The sequence below is a fragment of the Panthera pardus genome, unplaced genomic scaffold (assembly GCF_024362965.1).
Source record: "Panthera pardus isolate Hobbes unplaced genomic scaffold, ASM2436296v1 HiC_scaffold_16, whole genome shotgun sequence".
NCBI lineage: Eukaryota > Metazoa > Chordata > Mammalia > Carnivora > Felidae > Panthera > Panthera pardus.
The window spans coordinates 13712367-13728040 of NW_026526721.1; the positions used below are offsets into that span (position 1 = coordinate 13712367).

Genomic DNA, 15674 nt, shown 5'->3' on the forward strand with positions numbered 1-15674 from the left:
TGTGTTTGTAATGATAACATGTATTTTCTAAATTAGTGCATTAATTAAGACAGTTCAAAGTCATGACAAGGGTCAGTGATTTGTTAATCAAAAAAGTTGTTTGATGAGGATCTTAAAAAACAAATGGTTACAGACATTCCTTAAAACACTTGGTTTAAAAAAATTTTTTTAACATTTATTTTTGAGACAGAGAGACAGAGTGCGAGTGGGGGAGGGGCAGAGAGCAAGAGGGAGACACAGAATCTGAAACAGGCTCCAGGCTCTGAGCTGTCAGCACAGAGCCCGACGCGGGGCTCGAACTCACGGACTGCGAGATCATGACCTGAGCCGAAGTCGGCCGCCTAACCCACTGAGCCACCCAGGCGCCCCTAAAACACTTGGTTTTAATCTAAAGCATACAACATTCATTAAATTCACTTACCAGTCTCTTGCTGGGACGCCGGTTCTTTGAGTGTAGGTTCAGTGAATCAATTGAGAGGTAGGTGAACAGAACTGTAGTATGAACATGGCTGCATTATGAGCAGGGTTCTTCTAGGAGGGATTGCTGCATGGATTCTTTGAGTAAGCTGTCTCTGAACCGTTACAGTTCTAAATTCCACTCAAGCGGGACTCTTCCCTGACTGTGGCTTTACTGGTTTATTGCATAACCTGAAGGTCTCCATTCTGCCAGGAAGGCAAGACAGTTGATGCGTATTGAATATTCATGGCCCAAGAGCTCCTCTCCAGCACCTCTCAGTTGGCTTCTGGATTGTCTTGCCTTTGCTCCCACACCTATCCCTGTCGGTTTTACCCTTGGTGCTCTAAATTCTGATTGTACATTTGGCCAGAAACATAAAAGCTTGTTCCAATATTCAGACTGCATAAAACTCTAGTTCTAAGGCAGTATTAGAAAGAAATATAACTAGTTCTGAGGTCAAACAAGTCTTGACAAAATGTGCCCTTGGAAATTTGCTACGTCCAACATCCAGAGAGTGGCTCTATGATGTCCTACGGAAGGGCAACTTGGGGTAAATATAGTCTTTGTGTATAAACCCCTCATACTTGGGCACACTTTGTGCCCTGAGATCATTTTTTTAAGGCCAGAAGAATAAATGAATGCCTTAATGTTTTATCTGTGGGTGCCTGTATGGTAAATGCTAAGTAAGTAATAAGTTAGACCTAACTAATGGCTTGATACAGTTAATGTGAGGGGTTACGTTTAGAGCTTTCTCTTTCACATCTTTTCTTGTTTAGTTACTGAGTGTATCTCCAAGGATAACTGTCCCTGCTGGACCCCTCTCAGCCAGGGTGGTGAGGTTGGGAGGGGTGGGGCTTGAAAAGGAAAGGAGGAAAAGTAGAAAGCGTGGGAAACAAGTGTAGGTCTCCAATTACCTATTCTGGGTAGTTGAAAAGAAACTTTTTGTTCTTAGTAGACCATCTATCAGAATTCTGTCCATTGCTCATTAGGTAAATTGCACATTGAAATCCAAAACTTTTTTTTCTTGGAACCTCACTTTTATTTATTTTTTTTAATTAAAAAAATATTTATTTTTTAGAGAGAGCATGAGCGGGGGGTGCACAGAGAGAGAGGGAGACACAGAATCCAAAACAGGCACTGAGCTGTCCACACAGAGCCCAGTTCAGGGCTTGATCTCATGAACTGTGAGATCATGACCTGAGCCGAAGTTGGGTGCCCGACCGACTGAGCCACCCAGGCGCCCTGCAAACTAAATTCTAATAGGGAAGTTCATCACCCATCTTTGAGCCTTTTGAGGCAGAGGGTGTGGGCTAGGAGAGGAGATCTAATTCCAGTAGCCAAGCATGTTTCTTACATTCTTACCTGCTCCCTGCTAGACAAAGGAGTAATATTGGAGAGGGTGGAATTAGTGACCAGGGAAATGTGTCTTCTATTTTTGGGGTGTATGCATTTCTTGCCTTTATTTGGTTTGTCGCTTCCCCCTCCCAGGATGAGCTAATGAGAGATTTCAGGAGATTTCTGCCTTTTCCAAAATGCCATCTATATTTTCTCATTAACATTCAGACATCCCAGGTAGGTCATTTAAAGGCCCAGGGCTGGAGAAGCAGTGACATCTCCACTGTAATTAGCAAGAAGGCCAACTCCACCAACATGTAAGCCCTCGACCTTTCCAATAGGCAGTTTCAGGCCGTCGGGGAGCAAAGAAAGGCTGTGACAGGTGTGAATGGTGCTGACGTGTGGGGAGGGTCAGACAGATGTGGGCTCCCTCTGTGTCCCGCTGATATTTCTAGACGAGGATGAACATGAACTAACTGCGGTTTTTCTCGTTGAATCCAGAAAGTGCTGTTCTCCCTGGGGGGATCCTTTCTGTATTACGCTGACCGCTTCAAGCTCTACAGTGCCTTCTGCGCCAGCCACACGAAGGTCCCCAAGGTCCTGGTGAAAGGTAGGCTGGTGAGGACGGGGCAGCAGGTGGGCATGTCTGTTGTAGATTCCCATTTGTGTGGCTGACTGTGGTTGGGGGTTTGGGACAGAAATCCAAGAGTCATTGATGTGCCAGATAGATGTTACACAAATAAAGGTACTAAGAAGTGAACTGCATTGCTGTCTTTTTTTTTTTTTTTAAGTTTGTTTTTATTTATTTTGAGAGAAAGATAGGGAGCAACCAAGGGCGGGGCAGAGAGAGAGGGAGACAAAATCCCAAGCAGGCTCTGCTGTCAGCACAGGGCCCCACGCAGGGCTCGAACTCACAAACCATGAGATCATGACCTGAGCCAAAATCAAGAGTCTGGTGCTTAACTGACTGAGCCACCCAGGTGCCCCTGTCTTTTTTTTTTTTTTTTTTAAGTAAAGTCTGTGCCCAACATGGGGCTCTAACTCACAACCCTCGAGATGCCTAGTCACACACTCTACTGACTGGGCCAGCCAGGTGCCCCTACTATCTTGGACTAACGGTCTTACCAGTCTTCTCATAACGAAAGGTTTGACTCATCTATTTGGGGCCAGAATTGAGGGGTCATCTTGCAATTATGCAGAAACAGAGGAGCTTTAGAAATCCCTGCTTTACTCCTAATGTTCATTCATTTCCTTATAACCTTGCACACTTACTGTGCCTTTTGGTGGAATGCCTCTTTCCCTCACCTATGTTTTTCTCCCTAGGTGTGTGATAATAGGCACCACCAGCACTGCTAAAGCTGAGAGTCTCCAGAAAGCTGTTTTGCTTCCCTAGTTCAGCATGTGATGTTAGTGATAGGTGATTTAAAAAAAAAAAAAAAAAGATATTTCCCTGGGAAACAGTATAATCGGTAGAAAGTCCGATTGCAAAGGATCTCTGGAAATCAGCCTGCTCGTTCTTAACACTTCCCTGTGGCTGTCATGTGCACAGCTGCGGATCCAGTCCCTGAATACGTAAATAATTTATCCATGTTATGCTTTCCTGCCAGAGAGAATGAGCTTGACTTAATTTAAAACCTATTATAGGAAATATTAGTACAGTGCAGGCCTCCGGTTGACAGAAGAGCATGCCCCAGATAATGACATACTTACTGGTAGAGCTAGTTGATTGCCACGGCACCTATCCCAACATGAAACTCAAAGGACATTTTCAACATGAAATTTAAAGGAAGCCTGGGTGGCTGAGTCAGTTAAGCGTCCGACTTCAGCTCAGGTCATGATCTCAGAGCTTGAGAGTTTGAGCCCCGCATCGGGCTGTGTGCTGACAGCTCAGAGCCTGGAGCCTGCTTCCGATTCTGTGTCTCCCTCCCTCTCTGCTACTCTCCCGCTCGCACTCTGTCTCTCTCTCTCTCAAAAATAAATAAACATTAAAAAAAACTTTTTTAGAGGGAGCCTGGGAATTTCCTTGTCACGTTGTCTGGCCCAACTTTTCGCATATGCTGCTTTCACATGTCCTGTATTGGGCATAGAGTTCTGCATACAGGCTTCTTTTTCAACTTTAACCGAATGCTGATTGTTAGGAGATCATTAACATAACAATTTTAGAGAACTTTGTTCTCCTGTAAAATTGTATACACATTACAGGCTTTAGAGCAATTTGTGTTACTTTTAATCACTCAATCAGATTAAATTGTGCCCCTGGAGATTTTTTCTTAATCCAATAACATTGTTTTTTGCACCTGAAAAATATCATTGTCTTTCAAAACGATCCCTGGAAACATTAGGTATGACCTACATTTTTCTAATGGCCAAAGTTGCCTAGAGGGGAGGGTGAAGAGAACTCTTGGAGAACAAAAGTCTGTGCCTCTTTTCTTTTGTTTTAATGTTTATTTTTGAGAGGAAGGGAGTGCAAGTGGGGGAGGGGCAGAGAGAGAGGATCCAAAGTGGGTTCTGTGCTGAGAGGCAAGAGAACCTTATGCGGGGCTTGACCCCATGAACTGTGTGATCATGACCTGAGCCGAAGTCAGATGCTTAACCGACTGAGCCACCCAGGTGTCCCAAAAGTCTCACTCTTAATAGGCTCACGGCTAGGTTGGAGGAAAGTGAGACTCCCTTAACTCACAAAGAGCTGAGTTTTGTTCTGACATGAAATATGGTTGATGGATTAAATGCCAGTGGCCATTGTTTTGGGCTTTCGGATTTTGAGGGGATTCCTACGCCCCTTCTAGATGTGGGCAGTAGACACTTGGGATGTCGCACAGTAGCCACAGCCTCCTGGGCATCGGAGGGGCTGGGCCTTGCTTTCCTGACACACAGGCCACTCCTTCCCGGTGTCTTTTCTTTTCTCAGATTTGCTCTTTGGCAGGAGGAGAAACGGTGGCCCCAAACCCCATGCAGTCTAATTCCTCTTCACAGGGCTTAAAAGGGATGAAAAGATTGTGGTCTTTATGAGGCCACCTTCACATGGTTGCTGTTTTTCTTTGAATAAAGATAGAATAATCAGTTTACAATCCATGATGCCCTTTTACAACATCTTCTGGTCTCAGCTTGCGCTGCTAATCCCTGGAGACGGAGATACATTTTTATCAGAAGCTTTTGAAAAAGGGTATGCCCACTGTTACGTCACTTTGATATATTGTACCTTTTTTCCCCCGTTTTGTGCCCTCATTCCCTTCTCCCTCCCCCCAGTTTCTCTGCACCTAGATGGCATTAATTAGCCTTGTCTTCCTAATTAGGCTTGTCTTCCCAGCTACCCACTGGTGGGTACCTTGTTGCTCGTCTGGGTTCCCTCAACTCCCCAGGGCTGCTTTTCAGCCCTGCTGGGACACAGACAGAAACCAGGCTGGTGAAGCAAGTGCTGCCTGGGTTCTTTGAGGTCAGGTGTATGTTTCCCTCTGAATGGACTGTGCGATCCTGGGCTCTGGGAGGGAGGCACTGCCCTCTAGATGCTAATAGCTGGTAGCAGCGTATTAACATAGAACAGATCTTAAAAGGCATTGGCTGTGGGAGACCCAGCCCTGCCCCACTTCCCAGAGCTACAGAGCACCACTGCTTCTCATTTTTTTGTTTTTTTTCATATCTTTTCTCAAAAAAAAAAAAGGGATTCTAACTGGCAATGAAATGCTTTAAAGATTAAGAAAACCAGGGTAAGGAGTGTTTCAACATGTAGGCTTTCTGAGTATTCAGATACGGAGAAGCGAACAGACCAGAGAGACCGTTGGCCTTTGTAAAGGTAGTTTGTTACCCACAGTTCCCCAAAGAAGGGGGCGAGGCATGCCACACAGGGCCACACTGGGAAGCACCAGGGCCAGTCAGGAAGCAGGAGCCAGGGGGGAATGTGGGCATCTTTATTGTGGTTGTTGCACGAAGGACGGAGAGAGGCAGGGTAAGCAGGCTTAGGGTGGGGGGGTTTCAGTGGGTTCTGAGGTAGAGGGGCGGTCCCGATTTGTCTGGTACCTGGCCCTGAGGGGAGTAGGGCAGGGGAATAGCAGCCAGAGTGTCAGGGCCCACTAGAAGAGATGGGGGTAGGGGACTCCACGTTGGTTGGTTTGCATACGAAAGGTGTGCTCCCCGGTGGGTGAGTCCTTTGCTGCATGTAGGAATGGCGAGCCCCGGGAGGGGCAGTTCCGGGGTCTATAAGGCCCCCAGATGTCAAAATATCAGAATAAAAAGACATTCTTGGGGCGTCTGGGTGGCTCAGTCAGTTAAGCATCTGACTCTTGGTTCCGTCCAGCTCAGGTCATGATCTCACAGTTGGTGAGTTCGAGGACTGTGTCGGACGCTGCACTAGCAGCATGGATTCTCTCTCTCCCCTCTCTCTGTTCCTACCCTGCTCGTTCTCTGTCTCTCAAAATAAATAAACTCCAAAAAAAATTAAAAAAAAAAAAAAAAAAAAGACGTTCTTAGTACGAGGAAGATGAACAGCAGCCCCTGAAAGCCCAGGTGTAGGATTTACAAACCCTGTTATCCCTTTACTCAGACTCCATTATTGCCCCCAAACAAATAAGCCTGACAGGCTCTTCCAGTTGTCTCCCTGGGGCCCCCGCCTTCCTTCCTCCTGCAACACACTCTCCACTCAGTCCTGTGGAAAGGCGCCTTGGAAAAAGTGAGGGAAATGGTGGGGAGGGGGTCATTTGGAGGTTCCATCCTGACAGCCTGTGTTAATCTCTTCCAGCCAAGACGGACACGGCTTTCAAGGCGTTCTTAGATGCCCAGAACCCGAAACAGCAGCACTCGGCCACTCTCGAGTCTTACCTCATCAAGCCCATCCAGAGGATCCTCAAGTACCCGCTTCTGCTGAAGGAGCTCTTTGCCCTGACGGATGCCGAGAGCGAGGAGCACTACCATCTGGACGGTGAGGCCCCGGCCCCGAGGTCTGCCCCCCGCCCCCCCTGCCCGTGTCTCCGTGACCGTCTCTAAACAGCCTTTGCCTTTCACGGCCGTTTTCTTCCAGTGGCCATCAAGACTATGAACAAGGTTGCAAGTCATATCAACGAAATGCAGAAAATTCATGAAGAATTTGGGGCTGTGTTTGACCAGCTCATTGCTGAACAGACCGGTGAGAAAAAAGAGGTAAGGGGGCCGGCCTCTCAGAACACCTGGCAGTAAAGCCGGGTTGGTTCCATTGTTTTCTGAAGGTGTTATTTGTAAGTAAAAGAGTTACGAAGGTATTGTTTTTGTCGGTGGAACTTTTACCCTTTATCCAAGGCTATAAGTGAATTTTCTTCCTCAGCTGAATTAGTTCTTAATATCGGAACGGTGTCTCTGAGTCTCATTCCTTCCCTCTCGGGACCTCTGGTTTTATTCTGTTATGTGTGAGCCTGAACCCCCGTGACCATGGCTTGGGCTGCTTCCGTAAGCACCGTAAAAGGCCAAAGCTGCATCCCTCGAGATTAGAATAATGCTCAGCCTGTCGTAGGGGCTCAGTCAATATTTGCTAAATGAATGAAAATTTCAAATGACTCTAAATCTGTTTTTTTTTAAGTCTACCTAAAAACCTACTTAGAAGAAAGAGTGACAGGGCCAGATACACCTGAGAAAAACTGAGAGCAAATTATAAATAATGCCTGAGTCATTGACAAGAGCTTATGTGAATAAAAATTCTGATAATACTGAGATGAATCCGAGGGATAGGATATGTAATAACGTTCATCACTGCCTCTGTGCATTCGGCTGGAATATTCTCCTAGGGTTTGCTTTCTGCCTTTAAAAAAAAAGGAGAAAAGCTGGGAGGGAACCAGGAAGAAAATCACTCCTACTGGGATGACAAGAGGGTAAGAGACAAGGGGGCGGGGAAACTTGGTTGTTTAGTCTAAGCAGAGAGAAAACAGCCTTATCTTCAAGGTACACAGGATTACTGTCCGGGTTCATTTTGATGTCTTCAGGGAAACAAAACAAGTTTTCAGACTGCTAAAGGCTGATTTTCAGACAGAGGTAAAATCATGGGCCCTCCTCTAGATGTAAAAGCAAAGACATATTAAGACATTTATGTTACTCAGATGATAGGAGGGAACCAGGCAGACGTCACCACGGTTTCTTGGAAAAGCTGGACTAGCACAGGTGTGGATAAGACATGAAGAAATAGTGTGATCGGTTGCAAATGGAGACACACTGGCTTCTCCACAGTGGGAGGAAGTCAAGTCAGCGCCCGACCGGACAACCATTGCCTACACCTTCAAGAGAGTTGCAGAGGAGCTCAAAGGCAGCATGGAGGGCTGGAGTCTGACGGCTCGGGAGGGTGTGTTAGAGGATCCACAGTGTTCCACTGAAACACCATTTATTTTTTTCTACCGGTGTGACAAGCAGAGCATGAGAATGTTCTCAGTCTACCTGGCAGATGATGTAGTCAATCAAGAGTTTAGAAAAGGTGGGCACGGCTACTCTGGACTGAGTTTTCATTTTCTTTTTTTAAAGAATTTTTTTTTAATGTTTTTTATTTATTTTTGAGACAGAGACAGAGCATGAACGGGGGAGGGGCAGAGAGAGAGGGAGACACAGAATCGGAAGCAGGCTCCAGGCTCTGAGCCATCAGCCCAGAGCCCGACGCGGGGCTCGAACTCACGGACCGCGAGATTGTGACCTGAGCCGAAGTCGGACGCTTAACCGACTGAGCCACCCAGGCGCCCCTGAGTTCTCATTTTCTTATAAAACCTTGTAAGAAGAAAGCCGTGGGATGCTTGTGAGAGGGCAAAATACGGGAAAAGACGAGAAAAATCTCTTCGATCTCAAAACAAAGCACTTACCACTCTTAATGTTTGGGTGTTTGCTTTGATTTAGAAAATTATATCTCTGTATATGCTTGAATAATTATACTTTGAAAATAATTTTATGCCTTGTTTATTTAATATTGAACAAAAAACTTCCATGTTGTTTTAAATTATTCAAAACAATCATTTAAATTATTGTGTAATATTTCATTGTGTGGGCGAACGATGGTTTATTTAATTTCCTGTCATTAGACAGATCTCTTGGTTTCATTGACTACTACAAATAATACTGACAGCATTTTTTAAAGTATTTATTTATTATTTATTTTTATCTTATATATATATATATTTATTATTTATTATTGTTATTATTTTTAAGCAATCTCTATACCCAATGTGAAGCTCAAACTCACGAACGACCCCAAGATCAGGCTTCTGCAGCCAGGCACCCCAATAATGCAAACATTTTTTTATCACAACACTTCCTCCCCTGTGTTTTAGTTTATTTTAATTTTGACAGAAGTAAATTTTATTGGGCCTGGGAAATGAACATTTTCATTATATTGTTCATGATGCATCAAGCTAGCTTCTGGATTTTAATGACCTTGGGGGCAAAGACCTTGTTATGCTAAAGACTAGAAAATGATATGGATAATGGATTGCAAAGCATTTAGGGGAAAAAAAAAAAGATGAATATGATTCAAAAGTCAAGGACTGTGAAAGGGAACATGGCTTTGGTGAAACTGCCCGTCCTCTACAATGAAATTCTGACAATCAAGTGAGAAATCTTTCTAGCGAGGAACAAAGAGACAAAGTGCGGTATAAAATAGCCTCCTGTGGGCTGAGATTTTGTGAAAAGAAATGTGCAAAAGATAAAGGGAGACATTTAACTGAGAACCAGTATTAAAGAGAAGGAAAATCCCATCTCAGTATTAGGACGTCCAAAGCCCAGAAAGATCAAGGCTTGGAAAAGATGCCAAAGAAGGCAACAGAAGATTGTGTTTTAACCCTGTAAGAAGAGTAAGAAAGAAGTAGGGGCCCAAAGTGGAGCAGAGGTTTAGTAGCCAACGATCCTTGATTAGGCAAGGAGAAGGCCTCAAGTTCCATGCAATCTCTCTTTGAGGATGGTCTTCAAACTGAAAAGGATGGAGTGGTCTCAATTTCACAAACATAAGACCTGAGGGAAATGTGGGTCCTGGGGAAATAGTGCACAGATCAGTTACTACACTCCTTGCCACATACATTGGAGCAATTATGGAAACTTTGAGAGGCAGCCAGTTAGAGGCACATAGGTTATGTCCTGATTCCCACAGAGCTGATTCCTGATCATTGTAGTTCCTTTTTAATGACAATATCCAGTAAAAACCTAGAATGGGTTTATGAACAGTTTGTCAACAGTTATGAATAGGAACATTTATCAGTATCTGTTGGGAAAGGTGGGTCACTATTGAAATGGTAACATTCCAGGGACACGTTACCATAGCTCATCTTGTCATCAGCCACTTTCCTCAGGCGGTCCCTGAAGGCAGATATGTGCACAAAGAACAAAGCTGTTCAAGAAAATACTGTATGATGAAGCTGGGAGGCCTTCAACCTCCCCATGTTAAACCCTACGGAGTTGAGCTGGACCACGTAGAGCATCCCTTTTGCTTAGGTAGGATGAAGAAAAGACGAAAGAGGGCATGTCCCCTTTGGGCCCAAAAGACGTGGCCGAGTAGAACAGGCCAGACTTCTAAGCAGAGCTTAGTCTTGAGGTTTGGGCAGAAAATTGAGAAGGTGACAAGTAGAAGGCCAAGGGAGATACTGTTGGCCAGGATGGACAGTGCTGACACCCTTATTCCGTGGGCCATGTGGAAAACAGAGCATGACCACATGGGCTGGGACTGCATTAGTCCCTTTTCACTATGTGACAAATAACATCTCAGTGAATACCACCACACTCGGGTGTGTGGGCCAGTGGAACTCTGGCCTCTCTTGGTGAGCTCTAGAACGTAAAGCCCAGGTACACTCTACTTGTCATCCTTTTGGGATCCGGGCTGAAGAAGCAGTGGCCGTCTTGGGCATATCCTTTCCATGGAAGGTGGAAGCCCAGGAGGGCTGGTGGAAACTTACTATGGCAAGTCCGTGGCCCAAGGCACATGGCCACGTGCAGAGTCTTCAGGGATTTGCCTGGTATAGTGGGAGGTGCTAGAAAGTCACATGGCAGAGGGTGCCGATACAGAATTATGTTGGAGGCGGAAGTAGAGTCTGGAGAATGATCTGCCCCAGTGACCCTCAATCACGTTTAAAGACATATCCCCTAAGGCGGTGGCCCAGAATGGTACCTGGGAATTTGACTTCTGTGTATAAACACTCCTCTTTTGTGTGGATGCTTGGGGCATGGGTAGTAGAGACTATAGTCACCTTAGTTGAGACTGTCCTGGGAGGTGGTTGACTAGTTATTTCATATGTACAAACAAACTAAGATTGATTGATTAATTTTTTTTATCCTTGGCTATACTACTTACTAATAATACAGGTCAGTAATTATTATTATTATTGATCCCCCAGTCAGTATAGTGGTAACCACACCACTGAATTTTGGTTTGATTTGTGTTTTTAATTTTTTTTTAACGTTTATTCGTTGTTTTGAGAGACAGAGCACAAGTGGGGGAGGGGCAGAGAGAGAGGGAGACACAGAATCCGAAGCAGGCTCCAGGCTCTGAGCTGTCAGCACAGAGCCCGACATGGGGCTCGAACCCGCGAACCATGAGATCATGACCTGAGCCGAAGTCTTAAGCCAGTGCTTAACCGACTGAGCCTCTCAGGTGCCCCGACACCACTGGATTTTGTACTGCTGGAGCCGCATCTCCAGCACCGGCATCTGGCTTGGTGACTCAGGACGAGCAATGCCAAATGGCACTGTGGTCAGCAGAGGGCTGCCGGGTTGCTGCTGCTATTTCTAGAAACCCTGTCAGATTATAAGCAGCAAAATGACCCATCTGTCTTTGAGAAGCTCAACATCAAGTTTTGGAATATCTGAAGTGCTGCCTTGAGCTTGATCTCTGGATGCGGAACCTACTGGCAGTGTTTGGTATTTATCAGTGGGTGGACCACGGACTCTGACTGTTTGTAAAGCCTTGTCCCCTAATGTGCCTGCACAGAGAGCAGGTCAAGAGACCAGATGCTTCTCCCTGCGAATAGGCTGCTGAGTGGGCAGGAGGTTGAGGTGTGGATGGGCTTGCAAATGGGCCCTGGACTCCGGTGACAAAGGCAGAGGTGGCTGTCGGGAGGTGTCAGCACTGGACTGCCGCAGCATCATGTCTGGATGGCTCTACGACCCAAAGACGCATCTGGACCAGGCTTGTGCTCAGTCTCCCCCAGCCATGTGACCACACCCCATGATTTCCGCGGATCCCTGAGCTCAAGCTGCACATACTGAAAGAACACTCTTCAGACTCCTCAGTTGGCTTCTCTCTTCCTCCTCTAAAGTGAAATCAAACCTTGAGAATGAGCTGGAAGAAGAAAAAATCATTGGTTCCACTGCTTTCCAGAAAAACCTTGGCTCCAAGGGGATTTAAACCCATAGGTGGAAATGCCTAGTTTTCTGGGGGGAATCTCTGTGATCGATGGCCATTTGTCTCTCCTTGGGGAACTGTCTCTATTTGAACACAGAGTTTGGCCAGTTTTGTAGATCAATTTTGACAGGTTCCAGGCTCCAGGCTACTGTGTGTGAATTTTGAGGCCCCAATTTCTACCTTTTGCCACTCTAGTCTTGAAATTCTTGTAGATAAATGTGGGATAAAGAAAACAAAGTGACCAGGGGTACCGGGGTGGCTCAGTCCGTTAAGTGTTCAGCTTCGGCTCAGTTCATGATCTCATGGCTCTTGAGTTCTGGCCCTGCGTCACACTCTGTGCTGGCAGTTGGGAGTCTGGAGCCTGCTTCAGATTCTGTCTCCATCTCTCTGCCCCTCTCCACTCGTGCACAGTCTCTGTCTCTTTCTCTCTCTTTCAAATAAAAATCAACGTTAAAAAATTTAAAAAGTAAAGTATGGGAAATCTATTTAAAAGAAAAAGAAAAAAAAAAGTGACCAGATGTTTTTAAAGACCATATTTTTGTGAAATAAGATTGACATCAGCCTGCCAGATTTGAAAACCTAAAAATCTGAATATTGTAACAACCACCTGCAAGTTTGTTTTGTTTTGTTTTGTTTTTCTGTGCTTCTCAGGTTGCAGATCTGAGCATGGGGGACCTGCTTTTGCACACCACCGTGATTTGGCCAAACCCGCCAGCCTCTCTGGGAAAGTGGAAAAAGGAGCCAGAACTGGCAGCCTTTGGTACGTATCAGAACAGGGCTGGTGAGGGTGGGCACAGGGAGGGAGGCTGGGCTTATTTCCCAAAACAAGAACATTTCTTTCCCAAGACCCAATTTATTAAAATGAAGTTCATTCCAGTTATCTGAACCGGTCTTCCTGCCTTGAGCACCAGCATGTCACAAACAGTGAATGAAACCTTCCAGTGAAGTATGGCCAGTGTGAGCACCAGCTACGTGGGAGGGAGGGAATGGCCGTGCCAAGCCTGCCCCGTGTACGAACACGCAGGCAGGGAAAGAGTTTGTTGTCGTCCCGGCTCTGAATATCTTTTCTTTTTATTTTTTATTAAAAAAACCCTTTTTTAATGTTTATTTTTGAGAAAGGGGCGGGGAGGGAGAGGGAGAGCAGGAGTGGGGAGGGGCAGAGAGAGAAGAAGACACAGAACTGGAAGCAGGCTCCAGGCTCTGGGCCGTCAGCACAGAGCTCCACACAGGGCTCGAACTCATGAATTGTGAGATCATGACCTGAGCCGAAGTCGGACGCTTAACCAACTGAGCCACCCAACCCCCCTCTGCATAGCTTTTCAAAATAACAGGTTAACAATACACCAGGGAAAAGCCAATGGGCAAAAATGAAAACACCGTCTTTTTCTGCGACCTCAAATCTGACATCTTTTATCCTTGCTGACTCTGCTGTTGTGTGTGGTGCTGGGATTCAGGACTCTGATTCTCAGCTCACCTGTGGTGGGTGCCTTGCTCAGTTGTGGGGCGCCTCTCAATCACAGTAGGGCAAATACTAGCAAAAGTAGAGATGCTTGTGCGTGATTTCTCTTTTTCAATCAACTGGTTCAGATGGATGCGGTTGCTGTAATCAGAACTCTCACGTGGTCGTATTGTGAAATGCTTTTTGAGAGAGAAAACTGTGTTTTGGCACACCGGGAATTGTGGGTAATTTAGGAAATACGGCTTGTTGTTGCAGTTTGAATGCTTGGACGGCCTGCAGTGCCGTTCTGGGTGCAAAACGACCAACAGTGTGTGCTTCTGTTTTATGTTGTGTCTTCTCCTAGCCTCTACAGAAGACTCATGGGTGGGAACCTAAAATAAAGGAAATCTAGCATTTCCATTTTCTTACCTTGCCTTCAAGAGGTTGTTGCTTAAGGCTTCTTTAACCGAACACTTCTTTTTTTCCTCCCCCCACGATGTGAACAGAGTCTCCCCAAGTGGAACATCCTCGTGATATTAAAATCAGAGTGTTGAACATAAAGACTGTTGAACTTGTCACTTAGATCACTCAGCCTTCATGGAAAAACGTAGTGACCTTTGTAACATTTTCAAAAAGCCACTAGAGTAGTGATGCCATTTCATTAAACATAACAAAGGTGGGCAGGCACCTGGGTGGCTCAGTTCGTTGAGCGTCCCACTCTTGACTTCGGCTCAGGTCATGAGCTTGTGGTTTGTGGGTTCGGGCTCTGTGCTCATAGCTTGGAGCCTGCTTAGGATTCTCTCTCTCTCTGCCCCTCTCCCTTCTCGTGCGCTCTCTCAAAATAAATAAACATTAAAAAAATAAAAGGTGGGTAGAAGTGTGCAAGAACAATATGTGACTACATGCGTCATACAAGAAAGTATTGGGATATTATAACACGTTGGTAGCTTTTGATGGGGGCGGGGTGCTTTTGGCAGGGGTAAGGAGAGTGTTTTCTTTCCCTACCCCCCCCCACCCCCCACCCCCCCACTTACCAGTTGTGTTTCTTATGTTGCAATTTCTTCTTGGAAGGGCTGGCAGCTTTCTGATGCTTCATGGTAGGTCATTTCTAGGAAGTATGATTCCCAAGTAAATGACCCAAACGGTCTTACCTACCTGTTTCTGATTCTGGGCTACAGGTGAACAATTCCAGAGTTCCGTCATTGGAACTTTTTCACGACTATGTCCTGAATTGTACAGATTTCCTGGGGTTAGAAATGAACAGATTTAAAACCAGAAAATAATTTCAGTGGGAGAAAGTAGGGGTCAACCAACCTACTCTGTAAAAGGCCACATTGTAAATATTTTAGGTTTTCAGGGCCAGAAGCCATATGTAGCCAAACTGCAACCATAGACCATATGTAACCAAACGAGCACCTGTATTTGCAGGCTGTGCTGAATAGGCAGCTGGCCCCAGTTTCCAGGGTGGTTTACAAAGGGTTCAGGAACAGGCTGTTTTTGAGGTTTGGGGCTTTAGCTGCCTTTTGCTGCATAGGCTCAGAGGGAGGACAGTGTGTGTTCCACTCTGCATCATTCTGCTCCCTGCCCCATGGGTTGCTTACTGGGGCTGGGAGTGGGGGAGGGGGGGAGGCTCACCAAAAGGGAGCCCCCAACACCTGTGCTGGGTGTGAATGGAAGTTGCACACCCAGCCCCAGTGATCGGTGATCACACTGCCAGTAGATTCCGCCGGGGCCATAGTTAGCGAGGTGAGAATTGCCCAAGGCTCTATGGGAGGTGGAGGCAAGCTTATTAAGTAAGAGTCATCTCCAGAGGGCACCAGGGTGGCTCAGTCAGTTATGTGTCTGACTTTGGCTCAGGTCATGATCTTGCGGTTTACAGGTTCGAGCCCCCATTTCAGGCTCTGTGCTGACATGACAGCTCACAGCCTGGACCCTGCTTTGGATTGTGTGTCTCCCTCTCTCTCAGCCCCTCCCCTGCTCACGCTCTGTCTCTTATCTCTGTCTCTCTCTCTCTCTCTCTCAGAAAATGAATAAACATTAATTTTAAAAAATTGAGAAAAACAAACCAGGATTATGAGTAAAGGCAGACTGTCCTCACCATCATGAACTCACTTACGGGTTTT

General features: G+C 45.8%; 1 protein-coding gene across 10 annotated transcripts in view; it reads left to right on the forward strand.

Annotated features, from left to right (window-relative positions):
* TIAM1 (TIAM Rac1 associated GEF 1) overlaps positions 1–15674 on the forward strand; it is a 391533-nt gene that overhangs the window by 362829 nt on the left and 13030 nt on the right. For all 10 annotated transcript variants that reach the window (XM_053903151.1, XM_053903146.1, XM_053903144.1 and 7 more), the window contains 4 exons: positions 2294–2402; positions 6525–6704; positions 6804–6922; positions 12765–12873. In XM_053903151.1, the coding sequence (XP_053759126.1) occupies positions 2294–2402; positions 6525–6704; positions 6804–6922; positions 12765–12873 (517 nt within the window). The remainder of the gene's footprint in view (positions 1–2293; positions 2403–6524; positions 6705–6803; positions 6923–12764; positions 12874–15674) is intronic.